This window comes from Notamacropus eugenii, chromosome 4 (assembly GCF_028372415.1).
Source record: "Notamacropus eugenii isolate mMacEug1 chromosome 4, mMacEug1.pri_v2, whole genome shotgun sequence".
Lineage (NCBI taxonomy): Eukaryota > Metazoa > Chordata > Mammalia > Diprotodontia > Macropodidae > Notamacropus > Notamacropus eugenii.
In genome coordinates this window covers 72318603-72335105 of record NC_092875.1, presented here as the reverse complement: position 1 = coordinate 72335105, position 16503 = coordinate 72318603, and the positions used below count along the sequence as shown (strand labels likewise).

At 43.0% G+C, this 16503-nt stretch overlaps 1 protein-coding gene across 2 annotated transcripts; it reads left to right on the top strand.

The window, feature by feature from the left end:
• Nucleotides 1-256: 256 nt before the first annotated feature.
• Nucleotides 257-16303, top strand: PLIN3 (perilipin 3). 2 transcript variants are annotated; one of them, XM_072601866.1, is made up of 8 exons: nucleotides 257-563; nucleotides 4204-4283; nucleotides 4886-5081; nucleotides 5572-5654; nucleotides 8171-8468; nucleotides 11479-11678; nucleotides 13312-13437; nucleotides 15392-16303. In XM_072601866.1, the coding sequence occupies exons 2-8, from the start codon at nucleotides 4221-4223 to the stop codon at nucleotides 15755-15757; spliced, it is 1332 nt and encodes a 443-aa protein (XP_072457967.1). In that variant the 5' UTR covers nucleotides 257-563; nucleotides 4204-4220; the 3' UTR covers nucleotides 15758-16303. The 2 variants fall into 2 exon arrangements, with proteins under 2 accessions (XP_072457967.1, XP_072457968.1); XM_072601867.1 differs by having other exon boundaries at nucleotides 353-563; nucleotides 15395-16303.
• The last annotated feature ends 200 nt before the right edge of the window (nucleotides 16304-16503 follow it).

Here is a 16503-nt window from a genome sequence, read left to right as displayed (position 1 = left end):
GCAAAGATGTCCCTTTGGCAGTTAAGCCTGAAAGCCTGTCTGTGGGAGGAACTGGTACTGGCACTCCCTGGCAGGCCACCGAGGGGAAGTCGAGGCACGGGGAGGGAGAAGCCGTATGTCCTCCTCTCCAAGTCGGAAAGTAGTTACCTGCCCATCAGACAAAGGCTGCTAAAGGGTCATTGAAAGCCTACTCTGGTGCGCCGGAAGAATGCACCCCATCCTCAACCTGCCCCGCCCCGTCCCATCCCACCAGTTCACACTGGTCTGGGAGTCTCGAGACAGAGCCGCCACTATTTCCACAAGTTGCAACATTCTAGCCTGCCCCGAACTCCCCATTGGCTGGCGTGAGGAAGGCTCTGATTCCAGATTCGCTCCTAGAGGCTGTCCGTCAGGCGTCTTCCCCAGAAGTACTTTAAAAGTTCCTCCGCTCGTGATCTGCTCAAGTTGGAGTTCTATTGATTCGACTTGAGTTTGCAGAATTCCGCCCCGATCTCTTCGCTGACTCCGCCGGGTGAATGGTAGTTGGGGATCAACGTCGACCCAAGACTGAACGGTTCCCTGGGGTAAGTGAAATGGGGGGGGAGGGGGCGCCAGAGAAGGTGCAAGAAGGGTCTAGGTTGCCTTCCAGACCAGGCGTGGCTTATTTTTTGGGCTTTCGTGCATCTGGGTGAAAGGTCAGTCGTTGATCTAGGACCTGGCTTTGTTTATCGATGCCCTGCGTGCCTAGGTACAGGGCAAAAAGCACGCGTGAGCCATAGGCCAAATACACTCTCGCCACCCCTAGCCCTGTTCTGCCTTGCCTGGGAGCACCCCCACCTCCTTGGAGCGTGGGGCTGGGAGGCCGCCTCTCCATCCCAGTTTCCTGGGTGAAAGTGGGCGGGGTGCAGAATACGCGGTTGAGAACGCTCTGAACCTCTCCCCTGGCCAATTTTCCGGCTCCCCCATTGTTTATGGCCTTCCTTGCCACTTTTGAGGTGAGGGTTCTACCAAGGAAACAGACATTTTCTCCTTGAGCCTGCTTATTGACTTCGTCTGGATCATTACGAGAAAGGAGGACGGGAGGGAGAGGGGGTATTTCCCCACCTCGTTGGTGACCTGCGTCCTTTCTAAGCCACCTCACTGCCCTTCCTAAGTCGTGTGTTGGAAGGCAACACTTCACCTTCGGCTTGAAGGAGGGTGTGGAGGGTCTTGGTGACTCCTCTTATTCCTCCCTCTCTTCATCCATTATCCAGCATAGTTCGTGTTACATTTCTTCCTACTCTACTACTGAAGGGTGGAGTTGCACAGTTAAGTCCCAACTGGTGTGAGCCAGACCTGAGGTGCCGAGTGGAGAGTATTAGTAGAGGCTCTCCTTGGAGAAGCCTCCTTGCCTCCAGGCAAGACCTCCTAGACTCAAAGATTTTAGGGCCCCACTAAGGCTTTTATGGGAGACTTCCCCATAAGAAGGGGCTGGGGCTAAAGTTTGGAGTCACCCTGCTGAAGTAGAAAGAATGGGATTTGGAACTCAGCCACCTGGGTCCAATTCCAGCCAGCATACCAGCTGTGTGGGCTGCCTCTTGGGCAAGTCATGCTCATTTAGCCTTCTCTTTTTCATCTGCAAAATAAAAGAGGTGAATTAGATGACGTCAGGGCTTCCAAAGGCTTTTAAAGTCACCTCCAGAGACCCTCCTAGTTTGAGGTCTAGGGTGCAGCATTCGATCTGTTGTTCTGTCATGTCTGATCCCTTTTTGGGTTTTATTGGCAGAGCCCTTTGCCATTTCCTTCTCCAGCACGTGAGGCAACAGGGTTAAATGACTTGCCCAGGGTCACACAGCTAGTAAAGTGTCTGAGGCTAGATTTAAAGTCAGGAACACCTGAATCCTGACGTAGCACTCTATCCACTGAGCCACCTAGCTGTTCCTGGTTAGTATTGGTTCCAGGAACTCTCATTTGCTTTAGCCAAGGACCTATGTTGAAGGCTGCCCTAAGCCAAACAGGCCTCTCTGTTTCCCTTTAAAACTGAGATCTTGGTTAGAGAATCACTGACCTCAGTGTTCAAAGCCGTATTTCCAGCCAAAAGCATTCTAGAGTTTCTGTATGAATAATCTGCCATAAAAGTCCTACCTGTATTCTTGTATTCCCTTAAATATGGGTTCTTCATGTTAGTTGAATTCAAAGAAAAAAGTCTCTTCTCCTCCCAAATCTAGATATATTTATAGCCTGTTAGAATTAGGTTATAATGGCTCCCCTTTAACAGAGGGAAAGGTCACAAGTCTTACTCATAGTCTATTGGGGAAGGGCAGGCCGCCACCCCTTTACTTCCAGTAGGTATGGGGATGGGGGAGGTGGAGCTAATACCCATAAAACTTAGAGCTCGGTACCAGCTTATGAAACCTTTTCCTTTTTCTCTTCCTCCTTTCCGCCACCCCTTAGCACACATACAGAGGCTTTAATCTGAATCATCCCACTGAACAAGTCACTATGTAGGTAACCAGTCAGAAAATGTTTAGCACTTGGTTGATCTATCACTTCAAGTTTCTCCATCCTCTCAATAATAGCTTGAATTGAATTCCTTGGATTGGCCTCCAACCGGATGCAGTTGAGCCTGGGGGATGGGGTAGTGACCTGAAGAATGTGGATTTGGCTTTTGAATCAGGAAAGTGGAAGGATGAGTCATAATAAAAACTGACAAATGTCTCCTTCATTCCTCCCATAGAAGTACTAGGAATCCCTTTAGTTTACAGATTAGGAAACCAAGGCCCCCAGGGTCACTCAGGTAATAAACACAAGACAAGATTTGAACCCAGGGCCTCTGATTCCAAATTTAGGGCACTGTCGTTGTTATTGGCAAATCATTGAGGATTTTTGGACGTACACATAGGGGATGGTTGGATATGGGCAGTGATTTGGGCATTACCTCAGTAATTCACTGAATCTGTGATCTCTGATGTGGACATGTGGACAGTGCACAATCACCCTTCCCAACTCCCCAAGATTACAGATTACAACCCGTCCAAACCTAATTCTTAACCTTCTCTAACCCTGCCCCCCAGATCATACCTAGCTCTTGGTGTATAACCAGTCAACCTATAGGGCACTTGGAAAATGCTTTACACTTTACCAGACCTCCTTACTATAAAGTAGTACGTCATTGAACATACAGTTCCTTTCTCCACCCCTCATGTGTATGTCAGGGGATGTGATGGGCTACCACCCCCATAGAAGTGCCAGCTTTGAAACAATGAGGTCAGAGGCAGAAGCCAGGTTCAGATACCTGGTAACTGGAAATGGGTAGCAGTGTAGATCACTTTTAAGAGAGAATTCTTGTCCTTAATTCGTTCTTTTCTGGGAAGGACTCCTTGAGGGAAGACTCTGGCTGTGCCTTCCATGTTCAAAGGGAATGTTCAGATACAATAAATACCTTTAAGTGACCTACTGTGGTTATGTGGAGCCCAGATAGCCCATTGAGGATTGGTACCCAGCAAAGACGCAGAAGTAGGGAGTAGGGGGGGCAGGTCTCTTCTCATAGATCTGAATCTGTGCCTTCACCCCTTCCACCTGGAGAAACCAGGCTTTTACCTTGGGGCAGAGGGAGAAGCCCAAAGAACAATGTCACCTTCATCCAGGAAGAGTGTCAGGCCCCCTCTAAGCCTAGTCCTTAGGACCATAGTTCAAATCCTGCCTGAGCTAACTATTGACCATGTGATCCTGGACAGTGCGCCTCTATTTCTTGATAAAGTAGGAACTACTGCTTGTGTATTCTACCTTTTTGGGATGGATAGTAAGACTCCAATGGGAATATATTGGCTCCTTGATAAAGGTGCTTTGGAAGTGGGAGTTGTTCACACTGACTCCTTTTTGGGGTGGCTCTGCTTGGAGAGCTAGCTAGTTAAGCTGTGTCCACCCACCTAGAAGGAAGCCACTTTATTGAGTTATATTGTCATCTCCATGCTTCTGGAAGTCTTTCTTAAGTCTGGAGTGTACAAGAGCCATAGCACTGTCTGCCATAGCTGTGCCCTAGCTCTTAAGCTAGAGCCTCACCTGATGAAGTCAGGTGCATCTGCAGTTGAATGACATCTACCTGTTTCCAGGTGCCTTTAAGAAACAGGCCAGAAGGTGAAAGCAGTCCCAGCTGGGCTGACCTCTGCCCAGCTTCTACGTGGTGCTGGACTTTAGCCAGCTGACAGATCCACACGGCAACACCTCTTTCTCTTTGGCTTCCAGTGCCTTCTACTCTGAAGATGTCTACCAGTGAAGTTGAGAGCAGAACCAGTGTCCCAGCTGCTGGGGAGCCAGTGCAGCAGGTATGATCCTCCCAAGAACCAGGTGCAAAGTAGTGCCAACCTGAGATGTAACACTTCTAGACAGGAAGGAGAGGAGACTGTTTTCATCTCCAGCTGTGCTTGACTGGGTACCTGGACCCAGAATCAGGGAGTAAAAGGACCTATGGATTAGGTAGCTGGGATGGAATAGGACCTCCTGATTCCGGGAGACCCAAGTACAAAGTCTAGTTGGGCTATTTAATACTCTGTGGGCCCTGAGTCAGTCCTTTTTCAGCCTTGGAGCTTTTCAGTGACTTGGAGAAGGGACTTGACCTTAGTTACACAGTTGGTCAGCAGTTGATGTAGGTTTTGAACCCAGTTTACAGTAAAATCTAGTATGCTCTCTTTCTTTCTCCCTCCCTTCTCTTTCCTCTTCACTTTTCCCTATCCATTTCCCCTTCCCCTATCTTTTTCCTATCCTGTCTCTCACTCTCCTCCTCCCTTCCCTCTTTCTCTCTTTCCTCTCCCCTCCCCTCTTTCTCTCTCTCTCTCTCTTGCTCTCTCTCTCTCTGTCTCTGTCTCTCTCCCCTGCACTGCGGTGTTCTGATTTACAGTCAGTATGACCTTTTTCTTTTCTATGTCAGAGTGTAGTCAACAGGGTGGTCAGTATGCCACTCGTCAGTTCCACCTGCGACATGGTCTCTGCAGCTTATGAATCCACTAAAGAAAACTACCCTTACATCAAGTCTGTGTGTGACCTTGCTGAGCAAGGGGCAAAGACTCTCGCCGCAGCAGCTGTCAGTGGGGCCCAGCCGCTCCTATCTAAACTGGAGCCTCAGAGTGAGTAATGGCCCCGAGGAAAGCTCATTAGAAAGAAACATTGCCACTTCCTCTTGGGTAATAGGAATCCACCCTTAATTCTGTTGTAATCTTAACAGTTTGAGTATTAGACCATGTCAGGATGTTGTCAACTAAAATACTACTATTCAGCAAGTCCTATGGGGAATTATTATTTAAGGGATCTGATTTGATCATGTCAAGGTCTCTGATGTCTAATTCAGCCTTCAAAGTTTCTGTGAAAAGGGCGGAAAAACACAACTCAAGGTTAAACTGGTGATTTTCAGAACTTAGCTACCCTGGTGATTGGCTGGGACAGCTGGTGCTTAGAATGCCTTCAGAAGATGAGCATTGGCAGGGCCTAGCTTCTGAGGATCCAAGGTCACCCCCATGCCAGGAGGAATCCAAGGGGGCCGTTAGTGGAAGCTTTCAACGTCAGTTCAAACTTGTGGTAATATTGAGCCTCTTCTTTCTCTTCCTCATCCTCTGTCAGTTGCATCAGCCAGCGAGTATGCTCATAAAGGACTGGACAAACTGGAAGAAAAACTGCCAATTCTTCATCAACCAAGTGAGAAGGTAGATAAGTTTCCCAGCTTTCCATCTTTCCTGGACCATGGGCTTAGACTGCTGGGGGAGATAATTTCTTACTCAAACTCTGCCTTAAACCTGGAACTTGGTTAATACTTGAAGGCTTACTCTAACTCTCAAAGGAAAGATTCCTTTTTTTCCACATTTGACAATGAGTGAATGAGAGAGCGTTTATTTAGGGCTTACTGTATGCCAGATAAAAGAGATTCAAATGGCATAACACTGTTCACAGAGCCCCCCATCCTAATTCAAGCCCTCAGTACCTCTCACCTGGATGATTGCAAAGCTCTCTCCTCTCCCATGTGTCCACACATCTGCCAAATATTTCTAAAGCATTGATCTAACCATGCCATTCGAATTCCTCTGGCTCTAACTTCCTAGACTTACATTCTCTCCCTCTTGAACTCTTCCTCTCAAGCCAACTACGAGCCCTCCTTGCCCAAACTCTGAAGGGCACGACATTCTGTCTTTATTTCTGTGCCTGGAATGCTATCCCACGTGACCACCTTCTTTGAATTCCTAGTTCCTTTCTTCTCCAATTCAACAAATATTAAAAAATAAATTTTAATTAAAAAAAATTAAAGAACGTAAACATTTCAGTTTAAATTAACTTAATTTTTTCAAGCACGAAGCATTGTTAGTCTTCTCCTTATTTCACCCCACCCCCTGGAAAGAAAAATAGAACCCTTGTTTCATAGATACAAAGTCAGGGAAAACGAGTTCCTATGTTGGCGGCATCCCCAAACTGCATTCCTTACTCCTCATCTTGGTCAACCATCTCTGTCATGAGATAAGTAGTATTCTTTCTTAGTCAATGGGAATCAGGAGTGATCCTTTACTTTTAATTCTCCCACACATGCTTTGTTTACTGTCTCTGTACATCTGGCTACAAATACTCCCTTCTCCCTCCCCTCCCTGTTCTCAGAGTAAATGTAGCCTCCCCACTGACCAACAGTATTACATTGTATCTTTGTGCTCCTGTTTAAACACCTGGTGTATATCAGTGCTTATTGGGGACAGGTTTTACTCACCTAATGTTCAGGGCTGGGATTCAGCCCCAGCACTTCTAACTCCCAGTTGGTATTTTCTGCTATATTGTACTGCTGGTCTTGACAGAGACTTTACCTACTCTACAGGACATAGGGCATATGCTAGGGTCAGTATAGATCAAATAAAAACATACCAGTCAGTGAGGAGAGATGGGTAACATTTAAAGTAGCCACTAGGTGGTGCAACAGTGGCACAACCAACAGATATTTACCTCAAGTTGGAGGCTGTGTGTATACCCAGTCCTCATTCCAGAGATCTCTTTGAGTAATAACACTTCATATCTTGCCATGTTTTTTGCACTTCATTTTATTTTCAGCATGTTTTTGGTTTTTGAAATTTATTATTTGTTGTTTGGCATTCTTTTCTTTTTAAATTTTGAATTCCAAATTCTCTCCCTCCCCGCCCTTGCCCACTGAGAGGGCAAGTAGTATATCAGTTATACATGTGAAATCATTATGCTTCATTTTATATAAATAAACATAAATGTTTATTTATATAAGAGTGCTGGGCCCAGGTTCAGGAAGATCTGAGTTCAGATATGACCCAGACATGCACTCGCTGTGTACCTTTGGACAAGTGATTTAACTATTGTCTGCTTCAGTTTCCTTAACTGTAAAATGGAAGTGATGATATAAGGGTGAAATGAGATCGTATTTGTAAAGCAGTTACAGCAATGCCTGGCATATAGTTAGTACTGAATAGATGTTTGTTCTTTTCCCTTAAAGTCACACCAAATGGAACAAGACCCCATTGCTAAGGGATGTCACCGGTGCTCTTACCTCTTACTTACAGGATTCTGCTTTAGGATCTATTTGCCTATAGAAGTAAACACGTCTAAAAAGTCACTTACTAGAGCTGGAAACCATTTGAATGAGATTGTCTAAGGCCCAGTACCTCTTAAACTGTGGGGATTGTGACCCATAATTTAAGAATTGCTGAAGGGGTTGAAAGTGGAAAAAGTTTAAGAAGTCCTGGTCTAAGCAAGGGCTTCTCACCAGTGGCTATCTTGTACATGGAGCTAGCAGAGAAACATTTGACTTGAATGAATGAGAAAGCATTTAGAAAGCCCTTCCTTACCCTAGGAAGAGTTGTATGATAAGTACTGAGGATGTCAGTGAAAAAGTAAAACGGTACCCTCTCTGTAGCTTACACGCTAATGGAGGAATATGGAAACATATATTTCAAGCAGAAGCCCCCCCCCCCAAAAAAAGGACTATAGTAATGCTTCTAATGTCCTTTGTGTTAATAAAACCATATCAGTTTCTGATGATGAATCATTTGGTAATGCCATTTGATAATGGACTTTGGTGTCAAGAAGTCTTTCTTTGGGGTCATCAGTAGCTGTGGATGTGAGGAGGCAGGAGCTATAGCAGCCTAGTTGTCTTTACTTGAGTCTGGGTGGTGGAGGAGGTGCTCTGAATCACGAATATTAAACTTTATCCTCTGCCTTCCAGGTTATAGCTGATACTAAGGAACTTGTATCTTCCAAAGTGACCGGTGCCAAGGATGCGGTCTCCAGTACAGTTTTGGGTGCCAAGGATGCCATGGCCAACAGAGTGACCGAAGCTGTGGATATGACCAGAGGAGCTGTCCAGAGTGGTGTAGACATGACCAAATCAGTGATGACCAGCAGTGTCAACACAGTTATGGGCTCCAAAGTAGGACAAATGGTCCTCAGTGGCGTGGATACTGTGTTAGGAAAATCTGAAGAATGGGTTGACAATTATCTGCCCATGACAGATGAAGAGCTGGGTGAGGATTTTTTGCCCTCCTTAGCTTGCATTGGAGAGATTCTTTAAGAATTAAGTAGCTACCCATGAAGCAGACATTTTTTAACTCTTAAAACCTCTGGAGGAACTTTGGCTCACATTTCTCTCTCTCTCTCTCTCTCTCTCTCTCTCTCTCTCTTACAGGTAAGGCAGGCAATCTTTATTATCTTTCAGCTACAGAAATAGTATCAAGCAAATTCTTTAAAACGTGATTTTACAAGGCATATGTTCCTGTGATTATTTTTTAAGACACTGAAATTCACTAATACCACTCAATTACTCTAGTATTTGGATCACCCTAGTACAATCTTCAAATGCAAGAAAAATAGCCTCAAAATAATAGTTGTAACTTATTTTTAAAAATTTCACTTCATTTATTTATTTGTTTGGTCCATTTAAAGTCAAACCATACTACGCATACTTCTGTTTTTCAGTTCTTTCTCTGGAGGTGGATAGCATCTTCCTTCATCTAGGTCCTTTGTAGTTGATTTGAGTATAACACTGAGAATAACTTAGTCATTCATAGTTATTCTCTGAACAATATCGCTGTTACTGTAGCCTCCATTTTCTTGGTTCTGCTTATTTCACTCTTTATTATTTCTTGTGAGGTTTGCCATATTTTTATAAAATCAAACAGCTCTAAGAAATCATAGAGCAGAGTAGATATAATTTTTGACATACCAAAAATGGAAGCCTACTGCATTTAAACCAAACTTTTTCTAATATCCGGCTTAAGTCTTCACTGTCCTTGTTATGTTAGCTAAAATACAAACTAAGGCTTTCTTCAAAAATTCAATGTATTAGTTTCACTCTGTAAATTGACTCAGTCTTAAAAAATGATTTGTGTTTATAACTTTATTACGTTGCTTAGACAGCAGATTGGTAGCCCTGCTATGAGTTTACTAATTTAAAGTCTTCTGGGAGCATTTTTCAATGTTTCATGAGCCCTGAGTTATTATAGAACCTTCTAATGAATGTACACTTTACATTTGTGTGTGTGTGTGTGTGTGTGTGTGTGTGTGTGTGTGTGTAAAACGTTTACTCTATACATCTTAAGCTTTATATAGGTGATTTACAAGTTACCTACAGAATAATAATAAGGCAGCTACGTGGCACAGTCAATAGAGCACTGGCCCTGGAGTCAGGAGGACCTGAGTTCAAATCTAGCATCAGACACTTGACAGTTACTAGCTGCGTGACCTTCGGCAAGTCAGTTAACCCTAGTTGCTTTTCTTTCCCCCACTCAAAAAAAGAGAGAAAGAAAAATATAAGGCTTAGAAGCAAGAAAACTGGACTCTATTATTATAAAAAAAGAAAAACAATAAACACAAGTTACTAATTATGAAAGTAAGAACAAAATACAACATGTATATTTATCCTGACCGACTTTCTTTAAGTATTTCTTTAACATCACATTTCTCATCTTACCCCTGTCCTCTAAGCCATTGATTTGTATATATTCAAGTAAAGGATCATTTTACTTCAGGTCACAACCATCTCTGCTTTGGTCCGAGAGTTGACCTGAGTCAGAAGAGGTTTAAGTGACTTGCCCAGGATCACATAAATAGTAGCCCAAGATAGACAGGGGATTTGAACTCAGATCTTTTTGACTCCACTGACTTTTCCAAGTTGCTTCTCCTCTTTTAATCTGTTAATGAGTCCTAGGATTGTAACAACGATTCATTGAGATTTACTGCTGCCACTTTAACTTGGTTCCTCTGACAAAGGCTTTGGCAAACTTCTTAGTTTTAAGATGTTTGACCACATAGTAACCAGCTTTTAACTCCACCCTCCATTGTTGATCCTTGAATACATGACTTTCCCTAACGAAGTATTGCTTTCACCACAAATCACCTCTTCCTTAGGCTCATTAAGATTGCTTTTGGGTTACTCTGACCAGAAGCTTATCCCTGGTAGATCCCCTCCTCCCTCTCATAAATCCCTCTGCATTTGGAGGGGCCTTTCCAGTGTAGTAATACTGGCTAAAGCCTACACTGTTGCCTTTATCCAGGGTCCTCTCCACACCAGGAGGCACTGGATAGAGTACATTCTGATAGAAGAATCTTCTTCCTTCCCTATCTTATAGATAAGGAAACTCAACCCTCAGAAGTGACTTACACAAGATCACATGGCTATTTACACAAGCTGGTCCTAGAAGTCAAGGGTTTCTTACGTTTTGATTTTTATCAATGCCCCTTTTTTATGTCATTTATTTCCAAGTGTAACCTTCCCCTACAAAGACATAAAATACATCTGAAAAAGAAAAGTCAGTTCAGCAAAAATTAAAATGCGTTTAATGACAGTGTATGTGTCACATTCCATAAACACAGCTCTCACCCCAACTCGAAGCTGGACCTTCCCATCTATTGATCTCCATACTCAGGATTGGCTTGTCTAGCTCTTGTTATTTGTTCCTACTGGGAACCTGACCAGATCAGCAGTGAGCTCTGCTCTTTAAATCAGGAAGCTTGAAACTATGGTTCTGGGGCAGAAAGTAGCCCCCTCCCTACCCAAGCCCTTCTACTTTCTGCCTTTTAGAATCCCTCATCCACTTCCAAGTGTAGTTCAGCCACTATTTCCTACGCATATGAGAAGTTTCTTTGTTATATCATCATACTACCTCTCATTGTAAGGCATCCCACATCCTGAAATTACTGTAGATACTTTTAATTCCTTCTTTGTGTTTACTTGTCTGGGGACATAGAAAAGAATCTCTTGAGGGACTGTCTTTTTGTCATATCTGGTACTTGGTGGATTGAGTTGACCCTTTGAAGTTGCTTCAAACTCTTCCCTTTCCAGCCACCTTAATGGCAATGCACTCTGGCCTTACTCATCAGATGAGGAGGTTATCCCTTGTCTCTCCCATTAGGGGGTCTTTTCCATTAGATTGTAAGCTTCTTGAGAGAGGGACTGTGAGTACTTAGCACAGTACCTGGCACATAGTGGGTCCTTAATACATGTTGATTGATGGATGTTGATCTTCTTCTCTGCAGCTAAGATTGCTACCTCCCTAGAAGGATTTGACATGACCTCCGTCCAGCAGCAGAAGGAGTCACAGGGTTATTTTGTTCGCCTGGGCTCCCTGTCCTCCAAACTCCACCAACGGGCCTACCAGCACTCCTTGGGTAAACTGAAGCAGACCAAGCAGAATACCCAAGAGGCCCTCCTCCAGCTCTCTCAGGCCATCAGCTTGGTAAGGTTTCACCACCCAGCCTAGGGGATGGACATTAGGATGGATTTGATTCTGTAGGCCATTTTCATTAATCATTTTAGCTAAATCATCGAAGATTAACCCTTCTACATGTAGAAGACTGTTCAATCAAGCAACGAATCAAAAAACATTTATTAAGTGCCTACTATGTGCCAGGCACTGTGGATACAAAAAAAGGCAAAAGACAGACTCCTGTATGCCCAAGGGGCTATAAAAATGTGCATACCCTTTGGCCCAGCAATACTGCTTCTAGGGCTGTATCCTAAAGAGATCATACAAATGGGAAAAGGACCCACTTGTACAAAAATATTTATAGCAGCTCAATCTATAGTGCCCAAGAACTGGAAATCGAGGTGATGCCCATCAATTGGGGAATGGCTGAACACATTGTGGTATATGAATGTAATGGACTACTATTGTGCTATAAGAAATGATGAGCAGGTGGAGTTCAGAAAAACCTGGAAAGACTTAGATGAACTGATGCTGAGTGAAGTGAGCAGAACCAGGAGAACATTGTACACAGTAATAGCCACAGTCTGTGATGATTGATTTTGGTAGACTTAGCCCTTCTTAGCAATGCAAAGGCCTAGAACAATTCCAAAGGATTCATGATGGAAAAATACCATCTACATCCAGAGAAAGAACTATGGAGTCTGAATGCAGAGTAAAGAAGACTACTTTCTTTTTTTTTGTTTGTGTCTTCTTTCTCATGGTTTCTCCCATTCGTTATAATTCTTCTGTACAACATGTCTAATGTGAAAATGTGTTTAATAGGAATATATATGTAAAGCCTATATCAGATTGCAGGGGAAAAATTTAAAACTTAGGGAAGTAAATGTTGAAAACTAAAAATAAATTAACTTAAAAAAAAAAAAGAAAGTTCCTAACATGAAGGAGCCTTTTGTCCATAATATAATTTTGTAGTTCAGAAGCACTCTAGGGCTTGTCTGCTAGAATTGGTGAAAGCCTCAGACAGGATCCCTGCATGTGAAGGAGTTGCTCCTCGTTTTTTTTCCCCCATAGATAATATTTTTTTTCCCAATTACATGTAAAGATAGTTTTCAACAGTCACTTTTATAACATTTTGAGTTCCAAATTTTTCTTTCTCCCTTCCCTTTCCCTTGTTCAAAACAGCAAGCAGTCGGATGTAGGTTATACATGTACAGTTACGTTAAACGTATTTCCACATTAGTCATATTGTGAAAGAAGACTCAGAGCAAAAGGGGAAAACCATGAGAAAAAAAAGTGGAAATAGTATGCTTTGATCTGCATTCAGACTGCATAGTTCTCTCTCTGGATGTAGATGGCATTTTCCATCGCAAATCTTTAGGAATTGTCCTAGATCATTGTAATGCTGAAAAGAGATAAACCGATCATAGTTTGATTGGTCATCCAACAAGGTTGCTGTGTACATTGTTCTCCTGGGTCTGCTCACTTCAGGGAGTTGCTGTTCTTATCTCCTTGGAGATCATGCTGTGTTTTTCTAAGGTTCTTCAGACTATTTAGACATATAAGGTATTCTCTCTTTTTTCTGCTCCCCTGCCTAGTGGTTTTGTACTTGGGAATTTTCTCTTTCTCATTCTCTCACCATCTTCTCCCTTTCTCCCTTTTTCAGATTGAAAATGTAAAGCAGGGCGGTGTTCAGAAATTGCTTGATGGCCAAGATAAACTCCACCAAATATGGCTGAACTGGAGCCAGAAGGAACTTAAGGACTCTAGTGATACTGCTGCTAAAACTGAGGTAGGATCACCCACAAGTATTTTTGTTGTTGAGTTTTTCAGTTGCGTCTTACTCTTCGTGACCCCATTAGGGGTTTTCTTGGCAAAGATACTACAGTGGTTTACCATTTCCTTCTCCAGCTCATTTTATAGATGAGGAAACTGAGACAAACAGGGTTACAGTGACTTGCCCAGGGTCACGTAGCTAGTAAGTGTCTGAAGCCAGATTTGAACTCTCAAAGATGGATTTTCCTAACTTCAAGCCTGGTCCTATATCCACTGTACCATGGAGCTGTCCATTGGGCCACCCTCAAGAGCAGATTCTTAATCTTTTTCTAGTATCGCTACTTTCTGTTGTTCCTCACCCTCTTCCTTCTCACTTGCCTCTGAAGAGGAGCACCAGGAACTAGCCTGAGTCTGCTAAGAACAAGTCACAGAATCTGAGAACATCCCAACTAATAGGAATCTTTGGTCATCTAATCCAGGTCCTTCAGTTTACAGGTGAGGGTACTGAGATCTAATAAAATAACCCTCCATTCTATTTTAAAAAGTCTTCTAGATTGGTAAATCTAGGTTACTCTTGCCTTGCTATAACTAAAGTCTAGATACTTATAACAAGCTATTCTCATTAAGAAGTTGTAGTGGAATTTAGGAAGTCAGATTTCTCACATGGCTTTCAAATGCTAATTCAGATATCTTAAAAAATATTAGATTTCTGGACCTCCCTAGGATTGAGTTGTCGCTGTTGGACAAACTGGGAAACAGACTTTCACATACTAATGAAGGACTTCTTAACCAAAGCTGTATGTAGTAGGACTACTGAGGGAGTGACTAGTCACTGGAAGACCTCCAGCTGAAGCTCAGGACCTCCTTAAAGGAGTTTTTCAAGAGATCCCTCCATGAGGGCAGGAAGTTGAAAATCCAGATCTGGTTCTCTGACCTAGCAACCCTGTATACCAGTTAGCATTTGTCGAATCTCCTTCCAAGAGATAACAGTAGCCCTTGTTGTTCAGTCGTCTCCAACTCCTAGTGACCCCATTTGGGATTTTCTTGGTAAAGCTGTTGGAGTGGTTTGCCATTTTCCTTCTTTTCCTCATTTTACAGATGATGAAAGTGAGGCAAAGAGGATTAAGTGACACATCCAGGGTCACACAGCTAGTAAAGTGTCTGAGGCCAGGTCAGGAAGATGAGTCTTCCCTAACTCTGAGCATGGTATTTATCCACTGAGACACCTGTCTGCCCGTGAAATCAGACTAAATACCTATAATACATCCCAGGGATATTCAGAATAAAATTAGAATACTGAGCTCTTTAAAAGTTTTGAAATGTGACATCATGGTCTTAACACAGTCTGGAACTAGAATTTTAAAAATTGGGTCTCCTAAATCCTGGTCCTTCTGAGTGATTTCTTTAAGATACATTTTAATTTAACATTTGTTCTTAAGTCCCCTACATTTCCTACTGTATTCCTCCCTCACCATCTCTTGTGTCTACTAGTACACATCTTCCTGCTTCCATTCTCACCCCTCAATTCCATCCTTCATAGCACTGCTAGAGAAGTCTTTCTTAGTCGCAGATCCAGTAGAGACACTGCTCTGTCTTCAATTTCTCCCTTGTGGATTACTAAAGAAAGGTCAGGTTCCTCTGCTTGCCTGATTTTTCCGTTATCCCAGAGTTACTTAACCGAGGGCCTGTCATCACCATTTTTTAAAACATTCTGATTTATGGTTTTAATTTAATTGATTTTGTTCCTAAACCTCTGTATTTTTTAAATATGAGTCTGAGAAGGGCACTAAGACAGTTAAGAATCTCTACCTTATAGTAAAGACAAAAAAGAAAATGTAGCAAAATCATAACGTGTTTACATCCAGTATTATATATTGTGCTTTCCCTACCCCTGCACCCCCTCTAAAGAAGCTGGGGTAAGCCCTTCAGGCTTTTGAGTAGCAATGCTAACTACCTTTCCCTCCCCTCAGCAGGTTGAGTCTCGTACCCTCACCATGTTCCGGGATGTCACCCAGCAACTTCAAGGTAACTGCTTACAGCTTGTATCCAGTATCCAAGGCCTTCCTAGCAACATCCAGGACAAAGTACAGCAGGCTCACACCCAGATTGAAGAACTTCGGGCCACCTTTTCAGGAGTCCAGTCCTTCCAAGACCTCTCCAGTAGCGTCCTGACCCAGAGTAGAGAGCGGGTCAACAAGGCCAGAGAGTCCCTGGATGAGATGATTGAATATGTCACTCACAACACACCCCTCACGTGGCTTGTGGGACCTTTTTTCCCATCCAGTCAGACCTCTAGTGAGTCAGAGAAAACTCCAGAGAAGATGGAGACCAATTAGATATGGCAGACAGGAGTTGATAGGATCCTATCAGAAAGCTAACTTACCTTTAAAACCTAACTCCTGGCAAGTGGGGTTATAATACTTTCTGATCATTCTCTCAGCTTAAAGAAACCAGCTGGCCAAAGCTGCCTATAGCTTCCCCTAGTGTTGGTTCTAGTTAATAGGTGATATGGGGAAAGGGACCTTCCCCTCTCATCCCCAGGGTCAGCATTGAATCAGAAAGTAGAAACGTAGCCTCTCTAGACCTCGTCCCTGAGTAACGAGGATGTATCTGAGCTCAAACCAATAACCCATTCTTGTCTTTCCATGAACCTTTCCCTACTCCTTGTAGAAATTATACTTTGATAATTGAACCAGGTGGTATAGAGGCATAGACTACTAATCACCCTTCCATAGTAGTAGGAGGTAAACTCCCTGGTTTTTGGTGGGGAGGAAATGGAAGACAACATTTTCCTTTCTCTGCCAACCCCTCCAATCAGTGTTGTAGATAGATTGCTTTTGTAATAAGTTCAGTTGCCTCAAATAAACCTTACCTGCATTTAACAATGTGTGTTCCTGAGAGCGAAATTTTTTTTTTGAAATCTAAGTATACTATTTCTTTTTTTAATTGATTTTATTTATTTTCAGTGTTCTACAATCACTACCATATAACTTAGACTTTTTTTCCCCTCCCTCCCTGAGATGGCATACAATGTTACATAGGTTCTACACATACACTCCTATTAAACACATTTTCACTATAG

What these genes read in the sequence shown, in the direction of transcription:
- PLIN3 (XM_072601866.1), top strand. Translation starts at nt 4,221, where the DNA reads ATGTCTACCAGTGAAGTTGAGAGCAGAACCAGTGTCCCAGCTGCTGGG. An exon ending in ATCTAAACTGGAGCCTCAGA is followed by an intron (nt 5,082 to 5,571) that starts GTGAGTAATGGC and finishes ATCCTCTGTCAG; the next exon opens with TTGCATCAGCCAGCGAGTAT. An exon ending in TCTCTCAGGCCATCAGCTTG is followed by an intron (nt 11,679 to 13,311) that starts GTAAGGTTTCAC and finishes TCCCTTTTTCAG; the next exon opens with ATTGAAAATGTAAAGCAGGG.